Source organism: Drosophila serrata, unplaced genomic scaffold, assembly GCF_035046125.1.
Source record: "Drosophila serrata isolate PLE 108 unplaced genomic scaffold, ASM3504612v1 contig_249, whole genome shotgun sequence".
NCBI lineage: Eukaryota > Metazoa > Arthropoda > Insecta > Diptera > Drosophilidae > Drosophila > Drosophila serrata.
In genome coordinates this window covers 2,104,833-2,131,383 of record NW_028257147.1, presented here as the reverse complement: position 1 = coordinate 2,131,383, position 26,551 = coordinate 2,104,833, and the positions used below count along the sequence as shown (strand labels likewise).

The window sequence follows — 26,551 nt, the reverse complement described above, 5'->3', positions numbered from 1 at the left end:
TCACGATAAGAAAGCTCTACCAAAAGAGAGAGGAAGAGCTGAGTATTACTCTCTTAAATCTACTAATAAATTGATACACTCATATTTTTTGAATACTTTTTTGGCTAATTTATGTATATTTTCTTTTACACTCGCAAACCTTTATCGTACACTTTAATAACAACTTTTTATTATGCAATACATATTTTTCATTTGTTTTATATGCTTACTTGAATTAGATTTTTAATGAAAGAAATACTTGATAGGTTTATACAATATATTTTTCGTTTTGCTTAATTTTGTTTTAGTTGTGGGTGCGCTGGCGATATTATAATACATTAAAAGTGCATATCATCATCTGATTTAGACAAAAACTCTGTACAGCGCGCACACATAAATTAAGAACACAAATAATAATAACAACAAAATATAAACAATCGAACTGAATGGAACAATCGCACAGGATAGATAGCTCTGCTTTTGTATTTGCTTTGCCAATCACTATGGTGAATGACACTTGTTTTTGGAATGCCAACAAAAATCGAATTGTTCTCTCAATACGTTCTATATGGGGGCAGAGGGCATAAGGGGGACGATGGACTAACAAGAACTTAGTTTAAACGGGGAACAAACATGCGCTTAAAGGTAGCAAGAACAAACATCATGTTAAGTGGGTGTGGAGAAGTGGCTGAATCGGAGATATTATGTAGTGTAGATCCCTCTCCACGACTCTTATTGTTTCGTTAAGGTCTCAGGCTGGCGGCCTGGCTAAAATATTTGCTGTGTGCCTGTGCCTGTGCCTGTGTGCATGGATGACTGACTGACTGATTATTGGACCGCTTAGGCCTTGCCAGCGATGGGGGCGGCACCTTGCTTCTGGTTCTCGTTCTCCTTCTCCAGTTGCTTGCCCAGATATTCCCTGATGAAAGTAAAGAACGCACATTGAAAACACAATACAGAATTTTTATAATGGTCTTGCTGAACAATAAGTCAAATGGAACGAAATGTAGGGTCACTGCACCTGAATGCGGATATGGAAGAAGGATGATGCGAGGACTATTCAGTAACCATACTAACCAGTTGTGTACCATCAGCTTCTGCACAGCCAGCAGGGCCTCATATCGCACATTGGGATCCTCGTGGCCCAAATGCTGCATCACGATCTGCTTGCCACCCAGCTGCTCCAGCACACTGAGAAATAACAGAAAGTTTAATAAGGAGTAAATATAGAGATATCCCAATGTAATATACTCACTGCTTGCCGCGGGGATAGTGACGCACGTACTCTCCAATATCAAAGCAGGCAACGGAGAGGATAATAGCGTCCTTGGATGTCTCCAGCAGATGGACGAGGATTCGCAGCAGTTCGTAGTTCTTCTCGTTGAGACGCTGGGCATTCTCGCGCCAGAACTTGGCCGACTTGTGGACGGGCGACCATTCCAGACGACCGCTGCGCACCTCTGTGGCGTACTCGTCGAAGGAGCTGAGATCCTGCACCGAATTCTGCAGCTTCTCGCTCAGGTACTCCACATCGGCGGTGATGTCCTCGTCATCGAAGCGACGCTGCTCGAGAATGGAGAGCTGCTTCAACACCTTGCACTGAACCATGGCAATGCAATGGTCCTTAGCCACCGAGGAATCCTCCGGCTTCTCGATCAGATTGCGGAAGACCGCGAGAATGATGCGCGTCACCTTCTCCTTGGCACAATCGCTGAGGATATCAGCCAGGATGGGGATGACGCTGAACTTGTTCATCTTGGCAGCCAGCAGGGGATTGAAGGTCAGCACCCACAAACAGAAGACCAGCTGGTATTGCACCTATGAATAAGAAATCGAATTTAAATTGTACCAAACAATTTACGCATTTCAATTTCAAACTCACCTGGAAGTTGACACGCGACGACAGGATGCGGATCAGAGTGCTGATGCCATCGACGCCCACAAAGGCGAATCGGTACTCGTCTACGCGCAGCATCATCTGAAGGCAACGGGCCACTGACTGGATGTATTCGTTGTTCTATTGAATGGTTAAAAATCGTTATTAGTTTATACTTAAATTCTGGATCAAATATGGACTGTTAGACTTGTTAGTTATGACGATACTCTGGGCTGAAATCTATTTTTCTTGCTAACTACAACAACGATAATAATGACTACAAGCTACGCACAAAATAGGAGAAAACATGGTGAGAGAGAGTGAAAGAATAACATTTAAATAGAGTTGAAGATGCAACATCAATGGATCGGATCACCTTATGCCTTTGGATTTTGTACTTTGTGTAATCTTGGTTGATTCTTTGTGTAAACTTAACCGTCACCTGGAGTTACCATTACACCACACTTCAAGAACAACATAATCTTTACGGCATCGCTACAGGCGGCTGTTCCTGCTGATTTCCTTATCGTCTATTAGTCGGGTTAGTAAACAATTGGGAAATAGACTAGACACAAGGAACGCAGTCGAAAGGACTCGATATTATATAAATCGGGATCATCTATAAGTTAAAACTTTACTTTAGAAGTAAGTAATTTTGATTCTTATCACTTTCGACTGATTGCCTTTCTGTGTAACCTTTAATGTTTGATAGTTTATTCGTGTTATTTTGTTTTGTTTTTGGTGGTAAAAGTGGGTGGGGTAAGTGAATGTCTTATTTTTTTTTTTTCGGCGAGTGGATTTCTGCGAATTTGGGGGGTTTTAGTTGTTGTTGGAATACCGGTATGCCGCTTTGCTGCTGTTCCTCGCCGGTACCGCCCACCTCCCGATAACGCTCATTGGCCCTCTCGGCCAGCTCGTGCTGATGCTGCAACTGGGCCAGAGTGGGACTGTATTGATGGCCATGGTGGTCTTTGTCTTTGCCATGCTGTGCATGCGTGTGCACAATGATCGTTTGTGTCCGCTTGGCCAGCTGGGCCATCTCTTGCAGATAGGCTAAGCCCTATGGGTGGGAACACGGAGGTTGTGGGTCGTGGCACGTGGTTCATTGGGTTCCCAGACATCGATTCGATTGAATCAATTCATAGATGGTAAATTGCATATAAATTAAAATTGTTCACAGAGGAATCAAGTGCAGCGGAACAGATAAATACGCATTGATGGACAAGAACACAAGGTAGTAAGTAACAAAACTTATATTCTGGTGCATTTTGCATGACACACGACTGGCACGTGACGATCGGGATGGGTGGTGAGGTCGCTGAGTAAATAATATTCAGGGTAATATACGATTCGGATATATGATAAGTGATAAGTTTTCTGAGTGCGCTGATATGTGGCATAATAATGTTGTAGTAACGAACTCCTCATTTGCAGAGATTTCACGAGTTATATCACTTGGAACGAGGTCAGATTCGTTTGGTTGTTAAACCTATACGAGGTCAGAGTTTGGTATAGTTTCTTAAATTAAATTATTTTAAAATCTAAACTAGCAAAGGCATGCAGGCAGCTGATTATTTGATTGTTAGCTTTTTAATAAAGTTATGTAAAGGACTTTATGTACAGAAAATAGTTAAGCTATTAGTTGTTAAGGTAAAAGATAAAAGAACCCTGGTAACTTCAAGCAAGAAACTGAGTTACTCGTCATGCTATAAGGTTTACTCCCGATCTATTAAACATCTTACATGCCGTTATTATTTCTCCGATCAGAAACCCAATACTCATACAGGGAACTAACAAAAAAATAAGGTCAATATATGCAAGGGTTAGATTGGTACTGAAATATAGATCTCTACTTTGAATACGATATAATTGATTTAAAAGAATTTAAATTATTTTAAGTAGCTTTAAAAAAAATGATTTTTTAACAAAACTAACAATTAAATTGGTATAAAAACATAGTTAGATATATCAATACTATACGGATTTTTGACGCAAAAGTCTATATATTCATATATCATTGTTATAAGACGTTAGATAAATAAAATTATCAATATAAGAAAGATTTAAGTGCTGTGCAAGAAGTGGTTGGCAAGTTACTATGTACAGCTTCTAAAACATGCCTCCTCATGCTCTTCTCACAGTACTTCTAAGATCACAACACATAGACATGCTTTCGGGCTGGCAAATCTATTGATAAACACTCAATTCAAACTCACATTGGTGGCCAGCTGATCCTTCAGGAACTGCAGATAGAAGTTCAGATCCGACTTGGGCATCGTCTCATGGCCCCAGCAGGCGAACTTGGCCAGAATGCGGGACGACATGTTCACGATAAAGCCATCCTGACGGTTAAGCAGGTTCAGGAATGGTCCCCAGATGCACTGCTTCAGCTTGCCGGCTGTCTCATGGAAGAGATCCACACGGGAGCGATCCTCCTGCAGCAAGTCATCCAGCAGCACGAGTATGTACTGGATGGTGGAGTCCTTCGACAGGTGCGAGACCAGATTTAGCAGAGTCTTAACCACCTGGCTGGAGTTCTGGGCCAAGTAACTGGCACGCGACTTGTCCAGCGCACTGATTGCCTTGTAGTCCTCCTCGTTGATCATCTGCGACTGCATGTATGAGGCCCAATTGATGGTCCTGGTGCGGATGTCGGCGGCCTGCTGTTGCAGCACCGAAGTGGCCGCAATCATGTCTGCGGGACGGACGTGGATCGCGGAAAATCAGGTGATTAGCACAGCGGGAGCAATGTAACGGGGCGGTGGGTGCTCCGCTGGACAGCAGGCAGCTCGCCCCCCACACACCCATACACACTCACTTCGATTTTTCGCAGAGAGGTCGGATCACGGGGGCAAAACTCACCGATGTTTTCCTCGGGCAAATACAGGGCGGTAGTCATTTTGCTGGCTTTCTTACGACGGCGGTTGCTACGCAGAAACGGATGGGCGCTCGCTCACACAAATTCAAGCACAGAATTTATGAAAATCTATTAAATTTACCGAGTGTTTTTCACACTACTGCGACACAGCACCGAAATTCAGCTGACTTGGGTCTTGTGACTTTTTGGGGCTGCCAACGTGTGCCCAGATATCGATAGTTTTGCGGTTGGTGCTGCCAACTTTTGCGTTGCCAGACTTACGAGACTCGAGCTACCGACTTTAACAGATTGCAGTGTTACCAGCTGCCAGGAAGTCGGAAATATAAGCGCCTTTCTGCGGGATTTCGCGCCTTATGTGTGATTTTAAACATTGCCAGCGGCGGTCACACTGCCATTTTCTAATTGGTAGCGCGAATTGGAAATAATTAAGAATATATCAAATTGTTTTTAAAGTAGTATACTTAACTGAGTGTCGTGTAATTAAATAATATATTGCAGATTTGTCAAAATTTGAAGAAACCTATGATTTGTAGAGGTTTACGATACATCGATCACATCGATGATATCGATGTTGAAATCGATTCCTCCCTGGTTATCAATTCGTCAGCTGTTGTCAGATTTTCAGGCAAACTCTGGTTCGGGTGTTAAAATTTCGAGCAAATAATAATAAACAATAATAATTGTGCGGAAAAAGACAAGCCGGGCAATAACAGTGAACAATTAGTGTCGTTTTGGTTCTTTTAGTTTTCTTTACCCACTTTGCCACTTCAGTTTTTGCTCCATAAAGCTTCTGCTATCAGGCGTGCCAGCGGCGACTATAATGGATATATTGAAGAAAATGTTCAAGTCGGAGGCGGAGAAGGAGCCGGAGTGAGTAGATCTAGCCATGGCGTGGGTTATGCAAGTCGAATGGTTGAATGCAGGCAAGGAAGTGTCGGTGCTGCGGCGTTTTTTCACCGACGGATCGATAACCAGGCACCTGCCATGATAGATACATTTTTACCAGGATACACACACGCACGCGGAAAAGCGCCTGCCTGCGAGTCTGTGTGTGTGTGTGTTAAAGTGTGTGTTTGTGTGTGTGTGCGGGAGCGGAGGCTGCGTATTGAGCCCAAAGGGTGGAAACTGCCTCTCACCATCTCACCCTGTTCCCCTTTCCCAATTCTCAGCTCATCTGTGTCCGCTTCGAACAAGGATGAGTTTCGGAAGCCCCAGTGGTTCGAGGAGGCAGAAACTGATGACGAACTGTTCGATGATGATCGCAAGTTCGCCTTTCAGGTGTTCACCAGTCCGCTGGAGATGCAGCGCCACTTTGAACGGCAGCTGCAGCGGCTTCTCGAGTCCCTCAACGATAATGATGGTGAGCTAAGCATCGAACATAGTGAAGTTTTTACTTAACAGTTTTTATCCTTTCCAGAGGGCTTTGAGCGAGACTTGAAGGAGGACTTCCTGAAGCCGGGCTTTGAGAGCAAGATCCTGAAGCAGTTCGAGCAGCAAAAGGACATGTCGCTGGATACGGATCTAGATGGCGAGTAAGTATATCGAATTGCACTTTCTATACAGCCGTGCATATTCTAATGTCATGACTCTGATAGGATCTATGCCGACCAACTGCATTCGCTTATCCAGCGGCTGAATCCGGAGGAGAAAGTAAGACCAGGCGACCTAGGAACAACCAACATCTTGCCATCGAATCAGTCTGGGCTTCGCAAGAGCTGCCAGCGAGCTAAACTTTCGGATGAGGAGATTATTATGGGTCGGATTCATGGCACCATTAATTCCAATGGGGAGAACAAGTCCTGTGCTCGTCCTCCTCGTCCGCCGATGAACAACAAGCCGGACATCATGACGCCCATGACACCGATGTTGCCGCGCAGTGGTATGACTCCGTTTGGTGGGGTTTTCGATGGCAACTATCAGGTGAGCAGACTTTTAAATTAACACTTTCTGTATAAATAACTAATGATTGTGCATATAGGGTCCCAAAATGTTCAGCCAGAGTGTCATGTCGAAGACCGTGCGCAAGCCGGATGGTAGCTACGAGACTACGAAGGTTACCCAGGACTCGTCCGGTCATAAGACCACCACTGTTACCCGGGTTATTGACGGACGCAAGGAGACCATTGTAACCCATGATGGTGGGAACTCCTCGGGAATGGAGAACGGCCATGCTCAGAGGAGTCAGCAGAAGGAGGTGGCACTGCAGCGTGATGGCGATCGCAACATATTTGTGACAAAAGAAGGCTACGCCATGCCACGGAACCTCTGGTGACCAGTGGTGAACAACTATTGCCCCAATCAAGACAAGCGATCTCTGCTGCAGCAACAGAAACAACAACAACAGTACGAGGATAAGCTGAGGCGATTCGTCGGCAACATAGTCCCGCATCCACACAACATCCAAATTAGAACCTACTACATTTTAGTTTACATTCTCCTTAGTGTTTGGTGTTTTAGATGAAACGCACTTGAGACAACAGATGACGACGACGATTATTGACCATGATTTTATTGTCCAGCGAGCTTCCTGCTCTCTGGGCACATATTAATTGTGAGATAGGCAGGCGTACCACCACCACCCCCCCGACGGAGGCGGCGGCGGCGGCGTCCCCACTTTCAGTTCCCACATCCAGGGCTCTATCCGCAGGCCGAACTCGAACTCCCGCATGCTGGAGATGGAGAAGGAATCGGAGCGGCAATGGCTCTTGTTGAGCTGTGCGCGAACGTATGAGATTTTCAGTTTGAGAGCCGTCCAGGCCAAAACGAAAGAAAGGAATGGAAACATCAATGGCGGAAATTATTGTATTTGTTGTTTTGATTCATTCGTGGTACTATCTGTGTCTCAATGCTGCGATCTTCAGCATCTAAAGTGCCCGCGTAGTGATTTAGCAGCGAAAAAAAAGGAACCACTATACAACATATATTACCGCTTACCAGGCAACAAAAAACCAGTTTAAAAACTGTCTACGATTGAGTTAGTTTTGTTATTTATACAGTTTATACTTTATATATATTTATATATACTTAACCACCCGCGTGGTGAATTGATCTGGCATCAGTCGAGTTCAACTCACAGTATTTAGAATTTTAATTCTGTTTATTTTATTTTTTTTTCTGATCTATTTTATTTATTGTAATCTATATCGTTTAAGTTATTTTCGATCAGATTTAACTTTCAAATAGGACACACAATGCATACAAGCATTAGAAGACATTCAAGAATCATGCAAAAATAAAGTGTTGTGCAATCAATTTGAGTTTTTGTGGGTTTTTTAAGGATATAACAAGTGTGCCTAATCTATTTATGAAGCATGAGCAAATTATTTGAGATTATAGTTCTCTATAAACCAAGAGTTAACAATTCTTCTTTCACGACTTCATTTCCTTGCTAAAAACGATCCAATTGCTTTAGTCTCGGGCATTTTGTGGTATAATTTTATTCAGTTTAGTTAGATTTAAACTAGAGCAACAGGATAGACAGGTTTTCAAGGTGCTTTACAAGCTAACTTGGCTCAATGATGGCCCTCCTTCTTCACGAAGCGCAGACCGCAGTAGCCGCAGATGTGATTACCAGGCTTGTCCTATAATTACAATATTTAATGTAAGAGTAAAAACACACAGCAGAAAGGTTAGCTGATCTCACCAGGTTGATGTACACCTTGGGATGTCCCAGGGGGCCATCGCCGCCGTCGCAGAATACCACACGCTCTGTGCACTCCTTGGGCGGCACCTCCTCGATAAGCTTGATGCCCCAGTTCTCGTTCACATATCGCTTGGCGTTCGTGAATCGCACATTGCGGTAGTCGTCCTTGTCAAAGACCTAAAAATCAATCATATTTAAATTATATGCATACATATTCCAAACAATGTTTGCGTAATCGCAGGATGGGTTGAATGGGAATCAAATTTGTTTCTCACCTGCCCGGTGTGTGTGACCTTCTCGACGTCGCAACGGGAGCTGGAATTGCGGGCGGCGGCCAGAGGCGACATCCAGTGCTGGCGCGAGCGGCCAAGCTTGGCCAAATTGTTTACCAATTGTTTGCTGGCCATTTTCTTTACCAAAGAAATTTGTTCTCCGAAATGTATTTTGACAGGAGTCACCCTGTGCCAGTCAGCTGGCTTAACAGTACAGATGCTTCCTAACAGTGCGCTTAACAGTACCCGTAAAACTGTAAGTTAGCCAGATCGTCGGATATTTTAAAATATAATAACTTCCAAAATTAAAAGACAATACGTTTGATATTACATATTATATTATATTTTTAAATACTTTCAGACTCACTTTAGAATCAACTTCTGAAACACCCTTTGTTACATTTTTCACCCAACATCCTGCACTCATTTGATGGCGGACGCCAAATTAAAAGATTAATGAATAATTCGCAGATTTTTAACTTTGCTTTTCCGTTTATTAATAAATTGAAAAATCTTAATTTCTATATTTGGCAAACTAAAAAACCATATGTAAAAATATAATTTTTAGCGCGAAATATCGATATATTGATATCTCGATATATTATCAAAAACCTTATTGGTCACACTTGCACGATCTATTCTAAGATGGCGTCGTTTTCGCAAAAGTTTTGCAATTATCCTTGTCCTTAAAATGTGCAAATAATAAAGTGTTGAGAAAGGGAAACTGTGATTCAATATAAAGTGGCAGATATGAAGTTATGGTGAAACATGAAACTTTTGCAATTAGCTGCCTATTTCTGGCAGTTTCTGTGATTCAAGTGTGCAGTGCTTCGGCTTGTCCTACGCCATATTCCATGCTTGTAACCTATTGTGGTAAGTGCCCGATGCATTAGATTTACTCCTTATACTAAGTCTTATTGGTTTGCAGAAGCAGAATTAACTTTTCCGGATGATAATGCTTTGGTATGTGAAACAGTTTCACGCCGCTCGTGAAACGCCGCCATCGAAGGAAAAGAACAGGGAAGTACCGTTTCTTTGCATACATTTGTATGTATACGCACGCTTTTGAATGTTTGTGTTGTTTTTGCCTCGATTATTCGCACGTTCGTCTACCAAGTGCCGTTTGTTTAGAATGTCTGATGTAAACAAAGACGAAAGAAAGAGCATGATTTTCCTATTGGCCATGTGCCCAAAGAAAAGCCGGCCGAGTGCGCCGATCTTCGTGTGCAATTCCCGAACCGCACATTTTTTTCTCCCATTCGAAAATGTTTTCGAAAATTTCCCAAAAGATCGGCACTATGCCTCCTGGCGCTTGGGGAGCCATTTCAGTTAGTGTTTCGTGCTCGTCGAGTGTTGTTCTCGGTTCTTCCTCTCTACAACATCTAAAGTTCTTCATTGAAAAGTCTTCTTTCCTGCCATCCACACTCATCTATATCTATATATACACGCCTCTATATATACGCGTATATAGAAATTGAATTGGAATTGTTCGCGCAAAGATTTCTGGCGTTAAAATCAAAGCAAATTCACGGTGTGTAATGGTTACAAATTAATTGGCGAGCTTTGTGTGTGAAAAGCCCATTGAAAATGCTCGGATAAATGCCTAATTTTCCAACGGGTTACATAATCGACAGTGTGAAGTGCTCTTGGAAGAAAATGTGTGTGCGTTTTCCACGTTTTCCGGTGCTAGAAATACAAGAAAAAGAATATAGAATGTTCTCCAAAATAATGTTGAACCTCAATCGAATAGAATGGATATCAAAGAGCGAAGGATAGCAATTAAAAGTGATCCCAGAATAAAGTGAAGCATGCGAGGAGGAGGCTGCACTCGGAACGGTGCTGCTCTCGGCATGGTTTCTTCCGTCCGAAAGTTTAACGAACTGAGTTCATTTCTATTTTTGAATAATTCGAGAAAGCAACCAACAACCGACCGACCGACCGCCGCCGTCGCCGCAAAGTGAAAAGTCTGCATGAGTTTTCTTTCCCATCGTCGTCGTCGCGGTGGTGCGTTGCGGGACGTGTGCTTTTTTAAGTGGTGGCCGATGGTAGACCGACTGATCCACACACACACACAGGCCGCGTTGCCTGCCGCCTACACTGTGCAATTTTGGAATATCCATAAAGGAATTGAAATATTGAAAGCAGATGACGAATATACAATTTCTTGGCTGCAAAACAGTGCAAAATTTTTTGGAAAATTACGAAAATAAATGATGACAGTGTTGGCAGGATATGAGCAATATATTTTGGGGAATAAATACCAAATTCATGGACGAAATATTTGCCAATTTCAAATACAATTTGTATGCTTTTATGGATTCACTTGAAGGCAATAACTCTAGTTTTTAATTGCAAAGAAAAGATATTTGCTTATTTATAAACTTTCCATCAAGTCTATGGCTTGTTTTCCTTTCTTCCAGCTCTGTTTATTTTTTTCTATTTGAATTGAAATGAACAATTCACTTGAAAAACAATTTGAATTTTCCCCTGCTGAAATTTTAGCTAATTTCACTTTCTCGGCTCATCCAACATTATCAATGATTTGAGCTGTGAGTGCTCTCAAGGTCTATTTTCTCTACACTCTGCCAAGAATATATCATCCACTTTTTTGGAGGCCTTCAAACAATTTTGACAGCAGCTAATCCAAGAGCTGCTCACTCGAGTTTTCCTTTCAATCTTTGGCATAATGTTAATATTCAAGAAGCATTGTAAATTATCTGGCGCATATATATATTTTCACTAATATATGTGACAACTAACTGAAATAAACGTTTGGCGCGGAAAATACTCTTCTGGAAACTAAGAAAAACCGCTCGGCCAACGTCAGCGCCATTTTTAAAGATTGTATAAATGTTTATATCACTTCCGTTAGGGATCTATATCTCTGCTATATGCAGGCCACAGATAAGTATGTGCGTAGTCTCTGGTGAAATTAGTGAGCTAACCATTTTCGAGAATAGGTCATGATTTATTTATGTTTCTCTTTGCCTATTTCTCAGACTATTTTGTCCACTTGACATAATTGGGTAGGACGGGTTCTGTTCGCTCAGGTGATGGTATTTGGCTAATGAACAAATTATGATTTATGGTTTTTGCACAGTTTTGATGCCGTGTCATTTGTGAGAATATGTTTACATAAATGTAGTTAGAATATCAAAAACTTCGTCATGACTTTAACTTACACAATGAATTATAATCTGACTCTTATTAAGTGACCAAAATAGAGTGTTAATTTCATTTTTATATTTTTTTCTCGCCAGTGTAATATGTTAAATTAAAAACCCATAGCCCCGTCCAAAAGTCTTTGTGAATCCAATATAAATTCGAAATAGAACCCAACAAGAACCAGCTAAAATTTCGAACGTCTGATCTCCGTTTGCCGTTAAGATGTCCGGGCAGCAACCGCCGCCGTATGGAAATGGGCCGCGTGGTTGGAATCCACGTGCTCAGAATCCCGCCTCTCCGTCGCCGTCTACCTTCCTCTACCGTCCACCATCGCCCTGGACGACGGCACCGAGTCCGCCGCCGATTATCTCAGGACCTCGGCCCTTTGGGCATGCAATGTCACCGGCTCCCCTCAACCAGGTGAGGGGCCAGCGTGGCAGCACCAATATACCCCATCCACGACCTCAGTGGCCGGGCGGCAACCAATCGCCGGCTCCCTACCAGCAGCAGCAACAGCAGCAGCCACCTCCAAGTGGTTACTACGGAGCTGGGGCATCGCCGGCACCGCGTCCCTACCGTCCGGCGCCTCTGCAGCACCAGAACTCGTATGGAGCTCAGCCGACAAGCTCGTTTCAGCTGTCGCCAACACCATCGCCCATTGTGTGCCAGACACCCAATTCGGACTTTAACTATAGCAATCGACAGACACCCCTATACCATCCACAACAGGCACCGCCGCCACAATATTATCAGCAGCAGGGAGCGCCGGTGATTCCACCGCAACCGAGACAACACGGAGGACACGGACTGGCCCAGGATCAGATCGATTTCGTGGGCGTACCGCTGGAGCCTCCGCAACCTAAATCCTATGTGATTTACGATGATGAAGAGGAGTTTGGTCCGTCTACAGCTGAAATTATAGCGAATCAATCGCAGGACTATATCGACGAGAAGCTTGCCGAATATCAGATGACGATATTGCAGTTGCAAGGTGAGTTTGTAATAGATTTGTATCATTTTTTATTCGTAGATAATTAATGGAGAACCTTAAGATAAATTCCTAAATAAAAATACAAAATATTCTGCAACGAGAAAGGAAGCTATCTTCGGCACGCCGAAGGTTATATACCCTTGCAGATCGAAATTTGATCACTAGAAATTAATGCAATATGAATTATTTATATTTATGTTTAAAAAAACAATGAAGGTAATGCCTGCTTTCATTTTATTCACCGTTTTGCATTTCCATTATTTTTAACGATTGCTTGTATGGCAGCTATATGATATAGTAATCCGATATTCTGAAAATTGTACACAAGATTTTTGATATAATGGGTATATGTATATCAAATTTAATGAATATCTGTTGAAAACTGGAAAAGTTCTAATTTTTTTTTATTAAAATTATCCGATCGTTCCAATATATAGCTATATGAATATGTATATCTCCATATATCCACCGATTTTCCATGCTCCGACTTATATACTAGTAAAATTATATAGAAGAATAACTCCATAGTTTGATTTGATTAAATTTGTTCCAAACAAATTTCGCACATACGTGCATATGATTCCCAACTCGTTCTAACATCCCCGGAACGAAGTGACTTCTGCCGGCCAAGTTTCAGACATGTGTAGTGTTACAAAAGTTGCAAGTCATTGTTTATTAGTGATCAAAGTTAGTAACTCATCATACATACTTACTGGTCTTAGATACTTAGTGATCATAGATACTTACTGTTAAGAGTTACTGATCATTGTTATTTACTGGTCATATATACTTACTGGTCATAGATACTTACTGATCAGAATTACTTAATTTTCATTGATACTTACTAATCATAGTCATGGTCATAGATACTTACTGTTCAGAGTTACTTACTGGTCATAGATACTTACCGTTCATAGTTAATCTTCATATCATATGATTCCCAACTTGTTCTAACATCCCCGGAACGAAGTGACTTCTGCCGGCCAAGTCTCAGAAATGTGTTGTGTTACAAAAGTTGCAAGTCATTTTTTATAAGTGTTTAAAGTTAGTAACTGATCATAGATACTTACTGATTATAGTTACATCCTGGTCATAGATACTTACAGATCATCATTTATTACCGATTATATTTATTAAACTTACTGTTATAATAATTCTATAATGAAGAAACTTAAAAGCTAATTTTACATATAATTTTGTAATATACATATTGATTTCGAAATCTAAGGGATAACCCCCTTTAAGTTCGATTTCTTTAATTTTCTTCACGTTTTTCTCTGTGGCCTAACTTTTTCCGAGTGCATCTGAGTCATCTTGAATTGATTTTTAAGTTGACAGCCATCAGTTGTGGTTGGTTCCCCTCTCATTCAGCACACAAATAACATGTAGAATATTTGATTTTCTCTTGGCAAAGCATTGAACTTTGTTGAATCAGAGCAGAGTATAGCGGGCGAAAGCGAATGTAAATGTCAACCGAACTTGACCCAGACAGCCCACGTTCCCCCATGTCCCACCTCGCATCCGCCATCCGCCATTCGGCAACTTTTTCATCAGTGCCGGCCATCATCCCATCCTGCTGACATCATCGCTCGAAAGTAGACTATGGCCTAGATTCTTTGGCTCTATTTCACCTTTCCGTTGGCTTTAAGTGCCTTTTGGTTCGAACATTATTATTATTTTGGCTATTTTTGTGGACATCACCTCAAGGTAATGACATAATGTGTTGTCGCCGAAATGGAAGTAGAATATACATTTTTTGGCAATCGTGCAAATTGCAATCGCCAATACACATCGAATGCCAAATGAATCGATGAATTGTTATGCTCACATATATATATTTCTTGTACTTTTAAACAATTTGCAAGCGCTGGGAATGAGATAATCGGTTATTTAATATCTGGCACCTACCTTGGCAAACATATTTGCTATTTTATTTATTTAAATTATTTGGTGTCAATAATATACTTAGTTTTGTATATCTTATATCTTATATTTAATATACAACTAAGCTCTTTCGGGCCTTTCCCTGGCTTTTAATAATTTGTATCCTATACCATAGAATAGAATTTCCAATCACTAAAACTATTTTCGAATTTTCTGCTTTATCGCTTCCTAATTGCTTGGGATAATAGATAATTCGAATTTCCTTTTTAGCAACAAACAAATTACCGGCACAAGTCGAATGTAATTAATTGTAAAGCGTGTGATCTCACTTTTGTGTGAGTCTGATTGATAGACAAGGTTCCTGAGGCTTTTGTCTATTGCTCGTTGAGCAGTGAGATCATTTTGTTGAATGATCGGAACGCAACGAGATATGTGAATGCGTTTCGAATAGTTCCAATAGGCAGGTGATGATGCCAGGTCCGGTCAGGTGCTGATGTCACTGTGGAAATGGCTTTATTGTGTTCTTTATATATATTTTCCTCGATCTGATTTTATTTCCATTGTCTCACAGTTTCCGCCGATCCAACTGGGCCTGCATTTAGCTTGCTTTGCTCCTTGAATCACTTTTGGGCCATCTTATTTTTAGACGCTTGTTTGGTATGAAATATATATGTACATTTATCTCAAGGGACGACGGGAGACTGGGCTTGGCTGTTGTGCTATTTTTGTATAATTTTCTCGCCCTGCTTTCTAGTTTATTTTCAAATTTAGCAGCGTTTTTCTCTTAAGCTATTTTGTCTTATTTTTATTTATTTACTTTTTTTTTGGCTTGCTTTATTCGAACTTGTCTTGTCACGGGAAGAAATGCGATTAAAAATAGAGTTCTTTTTAGAGTTTTCTGGGTTTTTCTACTTGTCCCGCTTGGCATGTTTGCTTTGGGATTTAAATGTACAACACATGGATTCGTTTTGTGTGTTTTTGTAATGTAAGAAGAATGTACAGGAAAAGAAATGACTTTTGGGGGATTTAGTTAAAAAATATTTCATTTATTTATTAAGTACTAATAATAATAATAGAACTTTGCCAACAAATCTCTGGCCAATAAAATGTGAGGGAAAAGAATCTTGTTGGAATTTCACATTTTTAAATAAAAACGTGTCTTAATTTATACGTTTTCATTTGCAAATATATTTTACACTAAACGTTTTGCCCAACACCCACGCGTTCCTATATCAAATGGGAAACATTCGATGTGTATTAGCTATATATACCATTTGAATGTGGAATCGTTATAAATAGGTAATTCTATAAACTAATTTTGTCATTTTTCGCACGTAGAATGGTGGCTTTGGATGATGACATCTAGACATATGCAAATGCCACAATTCAAACAAATCAAAATTGTTGACAGCTGTTCAGTTTTCTCATTTAATTTCAAAATTCACTCTCGGCCGGTTCACTAAGTCTATAGAAACTTTTAAGAATTGATCGGTTAGATTCAAAAATCCCTTAGATTATGCATACTTAAAATTAGTGATAGCAAAACTGATCACGAACAAATAGATACATTTGAATTTATTAAATAGAACTTATCAAGTGTAAATTTTGTAGACAAAATCCAAATAAATCCAAATTGTTGACGGCCAGTTTTCTTATATTTTTAATTGCTTTTCAACCTTGGGGCTTTGGACTTTAGGAGAGAATATTTAGTAATGGCTAATAGTTTATATCATTTACTCAGCTTAATTTTTGAGCAAACAAATTTTTTTTGGCTCATCTTAAAGAGAATTCATATCTCTTTAATGGTCATTTGAACTAATGTATGGCCTCAAGCTGAAATATATATATATAGTACCTATATCTATATGTATATATATTTTTGGCTAGATGAATTTCTGTTTAGAGAAGCGTTTTGTGATGCCTTAAAGTCAATATTTGAAGATCAAGAAGCGTTTGCCTTTCCATTAAACTGGGCAACTTTATGGCTAGGTGTGAAATAAATGGAAGACAACGAACATCTAAGATATGTATGTACATATATTTTGAGCAAAAGGAAATAGCATTAAATCTGGTGAAATGTGAATGTTTTTTTTTTTTTTTTTTTTTTTTTTTTCTTCTTTCAAGAACGGAAATAATTGTTTATGCAAAAAATAAAAGTGTTTGTTCGAATTGAGTGCTGGGTATTCATATACATTGATTTGGAGAGTCTATAATTAGGGAGGATACATACATATGTATGTCTAAATAATAGAAATGCATAGATTGTTACGAACTTTTTGTACAATCTTAATTCTTTTCTTTCCTCGAACTATATTTAATTATTTATTAATTAACTAAAACCCAAAATGATTCAGAATTGCTTCCGGAATACTCTTCATCCAAATGAGAATTAATGGTTTTTGTAACAACGAATTACTAATTGCCCTACAAGAGAAACTTGGTGGAAGGGGTACTGCCTCAAGGAGGCAATGTAAAAAATGAGCTTGAATCACAAGTTGCCAACATAACTGTGATAATAATACAGGCAGTCAACAGCACTAATCAACAGCCAACCCTAGTCATTAACAATAAAAATTCAGCAGCCGGCATTAATATAAATTCTGCCTTCGCACTCTTCGGGCTGGCTTTCATTATTATCTTCAATGTATTTAAGTCAATGTAGTTATATATTAGCAAGGACATTGTCCAGATCAATATTAAATCTTGATGCATAATTGCAACAAGTCTTGTAAATGTAAATGATTTATAAAACAATACACAGCAAAATCAATGTTCTGTTTGTTGTCACTCTTTCAAGTGTTAAAGGATCTAAAACTATAAATTAGAAATGGGATAAATCTTATGTTTGCTTCTTAGAGAGGTTTTTCCTGGTTTTTAAAGCGCAGTGAAAATATGAAACACTTTTAGTTTTTTAATGGAATTTCATCCAATGTATTTATGAGAAATTAGTCATCAAAACATAACAATTAAGAAGAGGAAAAACCATGTATTTAGTTTTGCTTTTGTGTTTTAGGAACTTGATGAAATACATACACACATATGTACATAAGTCTATAGGGTCAGAGAGTTCGTCTTTCTTAATAGACAATTTCCTGAAAAATAATGTTTCTACTTTTTGGAAAAAAAATATATATTAAAATATTTGATGAAATAAATTCTGCTTAATCTTTCATTTGTTGTTATAGTTTCTAGGCTGCTCGTTTTTTAAAGCAACGCTTTTATATTTTATGTTTTAGAAGTTAGTCAAAAGTAAAAGAAATTAATTAGTATCTTACACATAAAATAAAGAAAATCAAAAATATAAAAATATAAAATCAAAGATATATTTTAAGAAGCATTCTTAAGAGCCAATTCCACGAAACGTACTTATTTCAGTATTCCATTAACAATTAAAATTAATTCTAGGAAACATTCTCATAATGGTTTTATATTTTATATATATTTGTTTCAATAAACACAACAAGTTAAAATTATTCGACGTTAAAGTACCTCGCAATGCAAAAACTCAATGCATTCTATATTTTATACACAATCTTAAATATGTATGATTTTTCTACATATTTGAAAAGACCGAGCATACCTTCTTACGTACCAAGTGAAATTATATACATATTGTACTATATAAACGCGTCTTTAATTGGCCGTTCTTCTGATAAGAACTGAATTGGAAGAGGGTATAAATTCTGAATCCTCTTGGTGGATTGAAATTTAAATACTTTTATATTCCCGTGTGACAAGTCAGTTCAGCTATGAGTCGTTCAATTATATTGTGGTAATTATGAAATTCAATGAAAGCATCCTGGCAAACCCATTAACCATATCGAGATTTCAGCTTCTTTGCTGTCGTTGTGACAGCATTGGTGATATGTGTGGGCAGCACTCAAGGGGAGGATCAGTTCACGGCGACAGCTAGAGAAATGATGCGTATTTACGGTGGCCACTCCGTCAGTAAAGCAACCAAGCAGCAGTATCTGAATCGCCTGGCTAACTTTTACCAGCACAATCGTCAGCGTATTCAATTCACTGCCCAGGAAAGACATCAAGCCGACGAGCTGCTGGCGAGGTACCAACGGGCGAAGGCCTCTACTGTCCTTGTGGATGGAGTGCCAGCCCAAGGAGGAGCTGCTGTGGCACTTCTTCTTCCGCTGGCTGTTGAAGGAGCCACCCAACTAGTCAAGTTAGGAATTAATCATTTCACATCATCCGCCGGCGGAGTTGAGATAAATCGTGGTGTTGCCATTTTCGGCTTGGCTTTTATTATGATGTGCTATTTCTTCAGATCTAAGTCGTTGTAGGACAATGCCTGCTAAAATACCGACCTTGGTCTCTGTATTGAACTCTGTCTTGATGAACACAAAAGCAAATCATTGAATCTGAACATTTGTAGTAGTTATGATCTACATAAGAAGTTATTTTGTTGATGGAATATTTTACCATGTTTTGTTTGTTATTTAAACGATTTCTTGTCTGCTAAATATCAAATGAAACAATGAATATATAGGATATTATCCATATCATTACCATAACCATAGTTAAATATATTGTTTATTGTTACCTTAATGAAACTTAATTCGGAAATTTTTGTATATCCTTGACGTTTGTAATTGAATTAACGAATCGATTCGGAGCAAATCTAAATTTAAAATATTAAAAAACTTATGAGCAGCCCAAAAAACATTAATTTTAATTCGGAAAGCTGTCCCATATTAGTTTTTACTAGGTTTATAAATCTTCATACTCAATTTGAAATTTTTGCCTATTTTTGTAAATATTAATTATGAAATTTTAACCCTTAAAAATTTTTTAAAATTTGTACAAAAAATTTTATTTGGGAGATGCCTAGGTTGATTCGCCTGTTGATGATCAAGAATGTATATGATTTATAGGGTCGTAAATGACTCAATCCAACATTACAAGCTTTTGACTAAAATAATAATAGCATTCTTTGGGTCAATATTTATTTATATTTTTTAAATTTAAAAATCGCACAACTCAGCCAAAAATGCATTTATTTTAATTCGGAAAGCTGTCCTATCTTAATTTTTGTTAGGTTTATAAATCTGCATATTCAATTTAAAATTTAAAATAATTACAAATTTTGCAATATTTTAAAAATTTTAAATGTGTAATTGTAACCCTAAAAAAAATTTGAAAAAATTGAAAAAAAATAAATTATTTGGGAGGTGCCTAGATCGATTCGCCTGTTCATGCTGATCAAGAATGTATATGATTTATAGGGCCGGAAATGATTCCTTTACTGCTTTGTAAGCTTCTGACTAAAATTATAATACCATTCTTTGGGTCAATATTTATCTATATTTTTATATGACAATTTTTTTTTGACAAGCAAATTTTAAAATCCCATAACTCAGCCAAAAAAGCATTAATTTCTATTCGGAAAGCTGTTCCATGTTAGTTTTTGTTTGGGTAATAAACCTGCATACTCAATTTGATATTAAAAAAAATAATAATTTTTTGCCTATTTTTGAACTTTTAAATTATGAAATTTTAAACATAAAAAAATTGCAAAAAATTTGTATAATAAAATTTCCTTGGAAGATGGCTAAATCGACTCGCCTGATGATGCTGATTAAGAATATATATGATTTATAGGGTCGGAAATGACTCCTTTATTGAGTTTTATGCTTTTGACTAAAAATATAATACCCTGTATACAAAATGTTAGCAAATGTTTGAACGTTTTTAATTTTGTTGTAATTTCTATATAACCTTCCCATTGAAATAAGATCTTATTTTTATGTATTATTATTATTATTATTTGAATTTGTTTGCAATATAAAGATGTTCTTTCCGACATGGGGTCAAGATCTCTATCTCCAATGTCATATTCTATGGTACGGTATTTTCTGACAAATCTCAAAAGGGTTTTAAATAGCTCGGCTTTATTTTAAACTTCTAACTGGGCTTCCAAAACGGACTCTTGATTACTTTCAAATCAATAATTAATATTTAGTCGTCGACCTCTGTCAGGCTTAGAATTTAGAATATGCATTGCAAATTAAATTGCGTTGCAAGCAAAAAAAAGTGCTTTAGGCCATTTCAAGTGCAACTCTAATATATTTCAGGGCCAGCCTCGCAACTCAACAACAGAAAATACATTCAGAAATATCAAATGCAATGCAATCACCAAACCGTGACGTCATTTGTCTGGTTTGGTTTATAAATACGCGACAAACTCGTTTTTTTTTTTTCATTTATTTACTCTTTTCGTGATTATGTAAACTTCAAACGCAAAAGAAGAAAAACAAGCATTTTGTTTTGGTTTTTCCTCTCCGCCTTTGCATTCATGAATGACTTTCATTAATTGCTGTGCCAAGTTGAGCTTTGCCATGCGCTGACCCATATTTTCAATGTGTCTCGCTCTCAATTTACATTTTCAGTGCCTCTCAATTGGTAACTGATCCATCAGGGTTGCAGCTTATAATAATAAATAATCCATAAAGGGCATAAACAACCACCGACCAAGGGTGATGCTTTCTCACGCTTCATGATGTCACACCGTACAAAAGGTGTAAGAGAATTCCAATTATCGCAGACCCAGGGGCGGCGTTTAAGAACTTTCCGAGCATTTCCAAAAGCCACCCATTCATGGGGAAGGCCAGAGAGCATTGTGTGTGTGTGTTTGGAAAAGCTATCGCTCGCTCTCTGGGTGACCAGAGAGTAAACCGATTAAACTACGTCGTGTTATCTTTCAACATTTTACCACCCTTTAACCTTAAGCTTTTCTTTTTTGCGGTATTGAGTTAATATACATAAAGTTAATGGCAATTTAAAATTGTCTTATTAATTGGGGGAACTGTAAAATAGTATTTGTTCTATAATATATGAATGGGTGACTGACATTTTATTTTCATAGTCTTTAAATTCGACTTTCTCATAAATATTTTAAATAATGTTATAAGTTAATCAAGATATATATATCATTTCAAAGAATAACTTTACCTTGACACGTTACAACTGAATTTATTCAAGTAAAAATTATAACAAAATGGGAAGATATATAAAATTGTTTTTGATAATATTGGTTTCAATAAAAAAGGATTTCTTTCGGGTGTATAATATAAAGAAAGATATAATGGAAAGATATGTAAACGAAGATATTATTAATAATAATGCTTCAATAAAAATTGAAAATTTTGTTTATAAAATTATAGTGTAGCCGCATTTAAGTTAAGGTTTTCTTAAACTTTGATTTCTCCAACAACCAGATATTACAGTCTTCATTATATTATTACCTTTTTGTTATACTTATTACATTCTGTTCATACTTTGGGTGTGCGCTGGAAAGGTCAGGCAGAGAAATTTGTATTAGAGTAATATATAATATATTTATATTATATATATAAAATAATAATATAATAATATAACAAGAAAGGAAGCTAACTTCGGCACGCCGAAGTTTATATACCCTTGCAGATAGAACTTCTATGAATAAAAAACCATACAATATAAATGATATATATTTGTGTTAAAAAACACTGAAGTAATACATGCTTTCATTGTATTCACCTATACATATTATATTTGCAGTTTTACATTCAAAGATTTGCATTTTTCCTCTACATCAAACGATCGTTTGTATGGCACCTATATGATATAATAGTCCGATTTTCATGAAATTTGACACAAAATTTAAGACTAATATAAAATGCCTATACCTAAAATTTGATGAAAATCAGTTGAAAACTGAAAAAGGTTATACATTTAATTGTATTAATTTCTCGATCGTTTCTATGGGAGCTATATGATATAGTAGTCCGATTTTCATAAAATTTTATGCAAAATTGTAGAGTATAGTAAAATGGCTATATCTCAAATTTGATCCAATTCTATTGAAAACTGAAAAAGTTAAAAAATTTTTTGTAAAAATTTTCCAATCATTCCTATGGCAGCTATATGATATAGTCGTCCGATCCGGCCCGTTCCGACATATATACGAGTGCGAGTATAAAGAAGGCTAACTACAAAGTTTCATTCAGATAGCTTCAAAACTGAGAGACTAGTTTGCGTAGAAACGGACAGACGGACAGACGGACAGAAGGACAGACGGACAGACGGACATGGCTAGATCGACTCGGCTGTTGATCCTGATCAAGAATATATATACTTTATATAGTCGGAGGTGCCTCCTTCACTGCGTTGCAAACTTCTGACTAAAATTATAATACCCTGCAAGTGTATAATAATATAATATATAATAATAATAATATAATTATTATTATTATATATTATATTATTATATTATATAATATATATTATTTTATATTATAGTATTAAAGAAATATTTCTTACAACATCCGACTTGTAACCCCTTCTCAAAAGCCGGCTACTGCGCCACTGACTCCAAACAATAACAAAACAGTCAGCGGTGGAGGTGTCTCGGCTCAAGCTCCATGAGAGTGTGCTGGAGCAGTAAACACAAACACAACGCATCCATCAAAATGCGTAAATACTACTGTCTCTCTTTCTCTCCCTCTCTGCTTATTAAGCTCTCCTTGGGTTTTTTTTTTTGGCACTCTGCTCTCGGGGTCGCTCTCCCTCTCTGGGTGTGTGTGAGTTGAATACCAATACAGAGAGCGGCCGCAGACTCTGGGAAACATGAGCTTTACTACGATTACTATATGAGAACGGCTTCTCTCACAGTTTTTGTTGTTTTTTTTGGACTGGACAAGGCGTAGCATATTGAACGTAGTCACCGTTGGGTTTCATTATCGAACCGGCTTTCTGCGACAGCGGATGGAAAACGCGGAGCGACAAAGTCGTCGCTGGGTTATAATGTGATAAAGTCCGCCTGCCCCACAAGCAAATAATACAAGCAACCAAAACCCAATTTGAATGTGTTTTTTTTCGGGGGCAGTGAGAACTGCGAGCGAAATACGTGAAAAATTTCTTACCTAACCGCGTGAGATAATCTCGCATTGTCTCCTAATAAAACCCCAAAGCGACCCCCGAAAGCTCCAAGTGTTAAACATAACATAAAGAAGAAAAAAAAAAACAGGAGAAGCGTGTGTTTGTGATTTGCTTTTAAGCAAATTAAAGTTGGAATTACGTGTGTGCCGAAAAAAAGCAGAAACTGAAGGCCATTCAAGGGTTGTTTAAAGGAAAATTTTGTCTGGCAAAGGAAAAGTCACGAAAAGTCCGAGTGTGTGTGTGTGTTTTTTGTGTGTGTGCGTTGCGTGAGAAAAATCAATTCTGCATTTTGGTGGAAATTCGGAGGAGAGAGACACCGAGAGAGAGAGATTAGTGAAAACAGGACACAGGAACCTCAAGGAAAACCCAGTAACCGATGACAATTTGGCTTGACAAGAGGCAATTAGCGAAACCAATGCCATTATGGCTGATAGCGGAGATCCAGGATCCAAGCACAAGGATCCAACAGCAATTGTAGATGCCGGCGGAGGAGGACAGGCAGCAGGAGGAGGTGATGACGTGCCTCCTCCGATACCAGCTGTTCGCCGGCGTCGTGCGCATGAGCACAAGCAATCCTCGAGAGAACAACTGGACGAGGAGGAGAAGATGCAGAGTGAGGAGAGTCAACAGCTGGAGACATCGACGGTGACGCGTACCTATATGAAAACCATCACCACCTCCCTGACCACATCGAGCAGTTCCAACCGCGAGGAGTATGTGCTGGAGGAGCCATCGCCATCGCCAAATCAACAGAGATTGCGTCAGAAGGTGGCCCAATATGAAAAAGTATGGTCCGAAGGCTCCAATCCTATCAAGCGACCCGCCGAGCAGAGCTCGGATGAGTTGCGTCTGGCCGATGACCAACAGGACGACTTTGATGCCGAGAATCCCTTCGAGATAGACGTCCATGAGATTGAGCGACGACTGCGCCAGGAGAGGCAACGTGGCTTGGCCGAGGCGGAGGCAGCCAAGCTGGCTTTCCAGCAGGTCCAACTCCGGCACACGACTCCTCCGCCTCAGCTGCCGCCGCGACGAGTGGAGGTGACCAGTGAGCAGGTAGCTAGTCCTTTTAACGTAACCCTACGCACCACGAGTCGCATGAGTCCTGGTGCAGAGCAGGGCAACGTGGAGGAGCAGCTGTCGCCGTTCAATGTGACCCTGAGAACCACTCGCAGGACCAAGAAAAAGGAAGTCAAGGAACTGGAAAGCTTTCTCGAAGGCGAAAGAACTGTCCGCGAAGTGCCCGCAGCGGATGGAGTTCGTACCATTATCACCTCCTCGATGACCAGTGATGGTGGCTATGCCGAGGAGAAGATCTACCGTCATGGCGAGGGCTATGTATCGCCCAGAGATTCACCCTCCTGGTCACGTTCCAGTTACTCCAGTGAGCGTTCCAGTGTGACACCACCGAGAAGCGTGGATCTAACCGCCGGCGGACGAAGGATTCTGATCAAACTGGAGCAGGAAAGTGAACTGACTGAGGCGGATACCCAGTTAAGGGACGAAACCGATTCGTTTGGTGGTCGCCAGGAGTTGTCCATGGCAACCGGCGGCAACATTGACATTACCGTCGGTGGTAGCAACCCCCGCCGGCGTTTATACCAGCAAACAACTGTCCAGGTGGGTGGCAACGCCGCCGCTGAGCCATCCCTAGCACCCCAAAGGCAGCGGCCTAGGGAACTAGCGCTGGGCACCACGAAGACAATGCTAACATCCACGCCAATTGGCACGAAGGAGCAACCGCAAACGGGTCCGAAAACTCAAGTTAGTCCAGCTGCAGCGTGCCAATTGCGTGGTTCTTTAACGGAAGAGCCCCGGAAAATTGTAAGCCACAAAACGATAACCAGCACAACGACCAAATCATCTACGTCCTCCTCCTCCTCCTCCACGTCGCGCAAATTAATCGAATACGAATCGGGAACCGGGAATATCTCACAGATACGTATCGAAAAGAGAACCGCGAGTGACAACGACATTGATAACGATTCGGATACGGAGGGCAGGCCGGCCAGCAGTATAGTGATTGTGTCCACGCCCACGCGTTCCAATACACCGGCACCGGGATCGGTAACTGCATCCGCATCCACATTTATATCCCCAACCGCATCCGCACCACCAACGACATCCGCGTCGCCCATTACGCCGCACTGTTCGACAGCTGCCCACGCCCTCAGCGGCATCGGCACTTTCAGCAAGAGTCTGCGCCAGGATTATCAGACTCTAGCAACGCAAAGTGGCCGCAGCAACGAATCGCCCAGTGACCAGGAATATCAGGAGTTCCAGTCCACCATGGCGTCGATCAATTATGCAAGGAGTAATTCCCAGTACGATTGTCATATCAAGGAGAAGAGAGGTAAATTGGAGAGGGAATGGTTTTTATTTTATCATATTATATCAATGAATCAAGAATCAAGAAATTTTTAAAAGGATTTATAAGAGGGATGTTGATAGAGTATCGATTTATCGATATTTTGTAATACCCCCTAAACAAAATTGGTTTTAAGTGGTTCTTTATAAAATATTGGGTTCGGTGAAAACATTCATTAAGATTATTAAAGGAATTCTTACTTATTTGTTTTATTAAATAAATTGAACAATTAGTGAAAGGATTTATAAGAGGGATGTTGATAGAGTATCGATTTATCGATATTTTGTGATATTCCCTAACCAATATGGATTTAAGTGGTTCTTTATAAAATAAATAAATAAAATATAAAAGAGGGTTCGGTGAAAATAATCTTAATAATAAGAAATTCTTACTTTAATACAGTTGAAACAGTACTTAATTTTAAATTAAAATGCTAATAAGCTTTGCTGTTAATAGATATAATCTTGGATCTTAGATCTTAGATATTCAAAGAAACTACGTATAACATTTTAAAAGAAAAGTTCTTAAAATTGTATTGCAATTTTGAAAACACTTAAAATCCGA

General features: G+C 39.2%; 5 protein-coding genes across 36 annotated transcripts in view; 3 read left to right on the top strand and 2 right to left on the bottom strand.

The window, feature by feature from the left end:
• Positions 1-422: 422 nt before the first annotated feature.
• On the bottom strand, positions 423-5,057 carry VhaSFD (V-type proton ATPase subunit VhaSFD). 2 transcript variants are annotated; one of them, XM_020956736.2, is made up of 7 exons: positions 4,718-5,007; positions 4,072-4,550; positions 2,694-2,915; positions 1,862-1,996; positions 1,235-1,797; positions 1,057-1,170; positions 423-898 (listed from the first exon to the last, which is right to left on the bottom strand). In XM_020956736.2, the coding sequence occupies exons 1-7, from the start codon at positions 4,752-4,754 to the stop codon at positions 820-822; spliced, it is 1,629 nt and encodes a 542-aa protein (XP_020812395.2). In that variant the 5' UTR covers positions 4,755-5,007; the 3' UTR covers positions 423-819. The 2 variants fall into 2 exon arrangements, with proteins under 2 accessions (XP_020812395.2, XP_086688673.1); XM_086832547.1 differs by lacking the exon at positions 2,694-2,915 and having other exon boundaries at positions 4,718-5,057.
• A 64-nt stretch (positions 5,058-5,121) lies between these two features.
• LOC110187364 (uncharacterized) lies at positions 5,122-7,985 on the top strand. Its single transcript, XM_086832548.1, has 5 exons — positions 5,122-5,603; positions 5,903-6,093; positions 6,151-6,265; positions 6,329-6,653; positions 6,712-7,985. Exons 1-5 carry the CDS (start codon positions 5,554-5,556, stop codon positions 7,003-7,005), a joined length of 975 nt encoding a protein of 324 aa, XP_086688674.1. The 5' UTR covers positions 5,122-5,553; the 3' UTR covers positions 7,006-7,985.
• Positions 7,986-8,140: 155 nt separating this feature from the next.
• ND-13A (NADH dehydrogenase (ubiquinone) 13 kDa A subunit) lies at positions 8,141-8,819 on the bottom strand. The gene is made up of 3 exons (XM_020956754.2): positions 8,652-8,819; positions 8,377-8,553; positions 8,141-8,314 (listed from the first exon to the last, which is right to left on the bottom strand). The coding sequence occupies exons 1-3, from the start codon at positions 8,781-8,783 to the stop codon at positions 8,246-8,248; spliced, it is 378 nt and encodes a 125-aa protein (XP_020812413.2). The 5' UTR covers positions 8,784-8,819; the 3' UTR covers positions 8,141-8,245.
• Positions 8,820-9,285: 466 nt separating this feature from the next.
• The window catches only part of Msp300 (Muscle-specific protein 300 kDa), a 123,497-nt gene continuing 106,231 nt past the window's right edge, over positions 9,286-26,551 (top strand). For 23 of the 31 annotated variants that reach the window (XM_086832516.1, XM_086832534.1, XM_086832515.1 and 20 more), the window contains exon 1: positions 23,216-25,972. In XM_086832516.1, coding sequence (XP_086688642.1) covers positions 24,043-25,972 — 1,930 coding nt within the window. In that variant the 5' untranslated portion in view covers positions 23,216-24,042. Of the gene's footprint in view, positions 12,805-23,215; positions 25,973-26,551 lie in introns of those variants that run through there. The other 8 variants (XM_086832528.1, XM_086832544.1, XM_086832523.1 and 5 more) reach the window with 2 other exon arrangements.
• On the top strand, positions 18,355-19,242 carry LOC110177648 (protein Turandot F-like). The gene is made up of 2 exons (XM_020944461.2): positions 18,355-18,460; positions 18,521-19,242. The coding sequence occupies exons 1-2, from the start codon at positions 18,438-18,440 to the stop codon at positions 18,981-18,983; spliced, it is 486 nt and encodes a 161-aa protein (XP_020800120.2). The 5' UTR covers positions 18,355-18,437; the 3' UTR covers positions 18,984-19,242.

Excerpts from the sequence above, each read along its gene's own strand:
- VhaSFD (XM_020956736.2), bottom strand. The coding sequence starts at position 4,754 with ATGACTACCGCCCTGTATTTGCCCGAGGAAAACATCG. Across the intron at positions 1,798-1,861 it reads CGTCGCGTGTCAACTTCCAG|GTGCAATACCAGCTGGTCTT; the intron begins GTGAGTTTGAAA and ends TCTTATTCATAG. Across the intron at positions 1,171-1,234 it reads CACTATCCCCGCGGCAAGCA|TGTGCTGGAGCAGCTGGGTG; the intron begins GTGAGTATATTA and ends GTTATTTCTCAG.
- LOC110177648 (XM_020944461.2), top strand. The coding sequence starts at position 18,438 with ATGAGTCGTTCAATTATATTGTG. Across the intron at positions 18,461-18,520 it reads AGTCGTTCAATTATATTGTG|CTTCTTTGCTGTCGTTGTGA; the intron begins GTAATTATGAAA and ends TCGAGATTTCAG.
- LOC110187364 (XM_086832548.1), top strand. The coding sequence starts at position 5,554 with ATGGATATATTGAAGAAAATGTTCAAGTCGGAGGCGGAGAAGGAGCCG. Across the intron at positions 5,604-5,902 it reads GAGGCGGAGAAGGAGCCGGA|CTCATCTGTGTCCGCTTCGA; the intron begins GTGAGTAGATCT and ends CCCAATTCTCAG. Across the intron at positions 6,654-6,711 it reads TTTTCGATGGCAACTATCAG|GGTCCCAAAATGTTCAGCCA; the intron begins GTGAGCAGACTT and ends TTGTGCATATAG.
- ND-13A (XM_020956754.2), bottom strand. The coding sequence starts at position 8,783 with ATGGCCAGCAAACAATTGGTAAACAATTTGGCCAAGCTTGGCCGCTCG. Across the intron at positions 8,554-8,651 it reads AGGTCACACACACCGGGCAG|GTCTTTGACAAGGACGACTA; the intron begins GTGAGAAACAAA and ends ATTGATTTTTAG. Across the intron at positions 8,315-8,376 it reads CCAAGGTGTACATCAACCTG|GACAAGCCTGGTAATCACAT; the intron begins GTGAGATCAGCT and ends TTGTAATTATAG.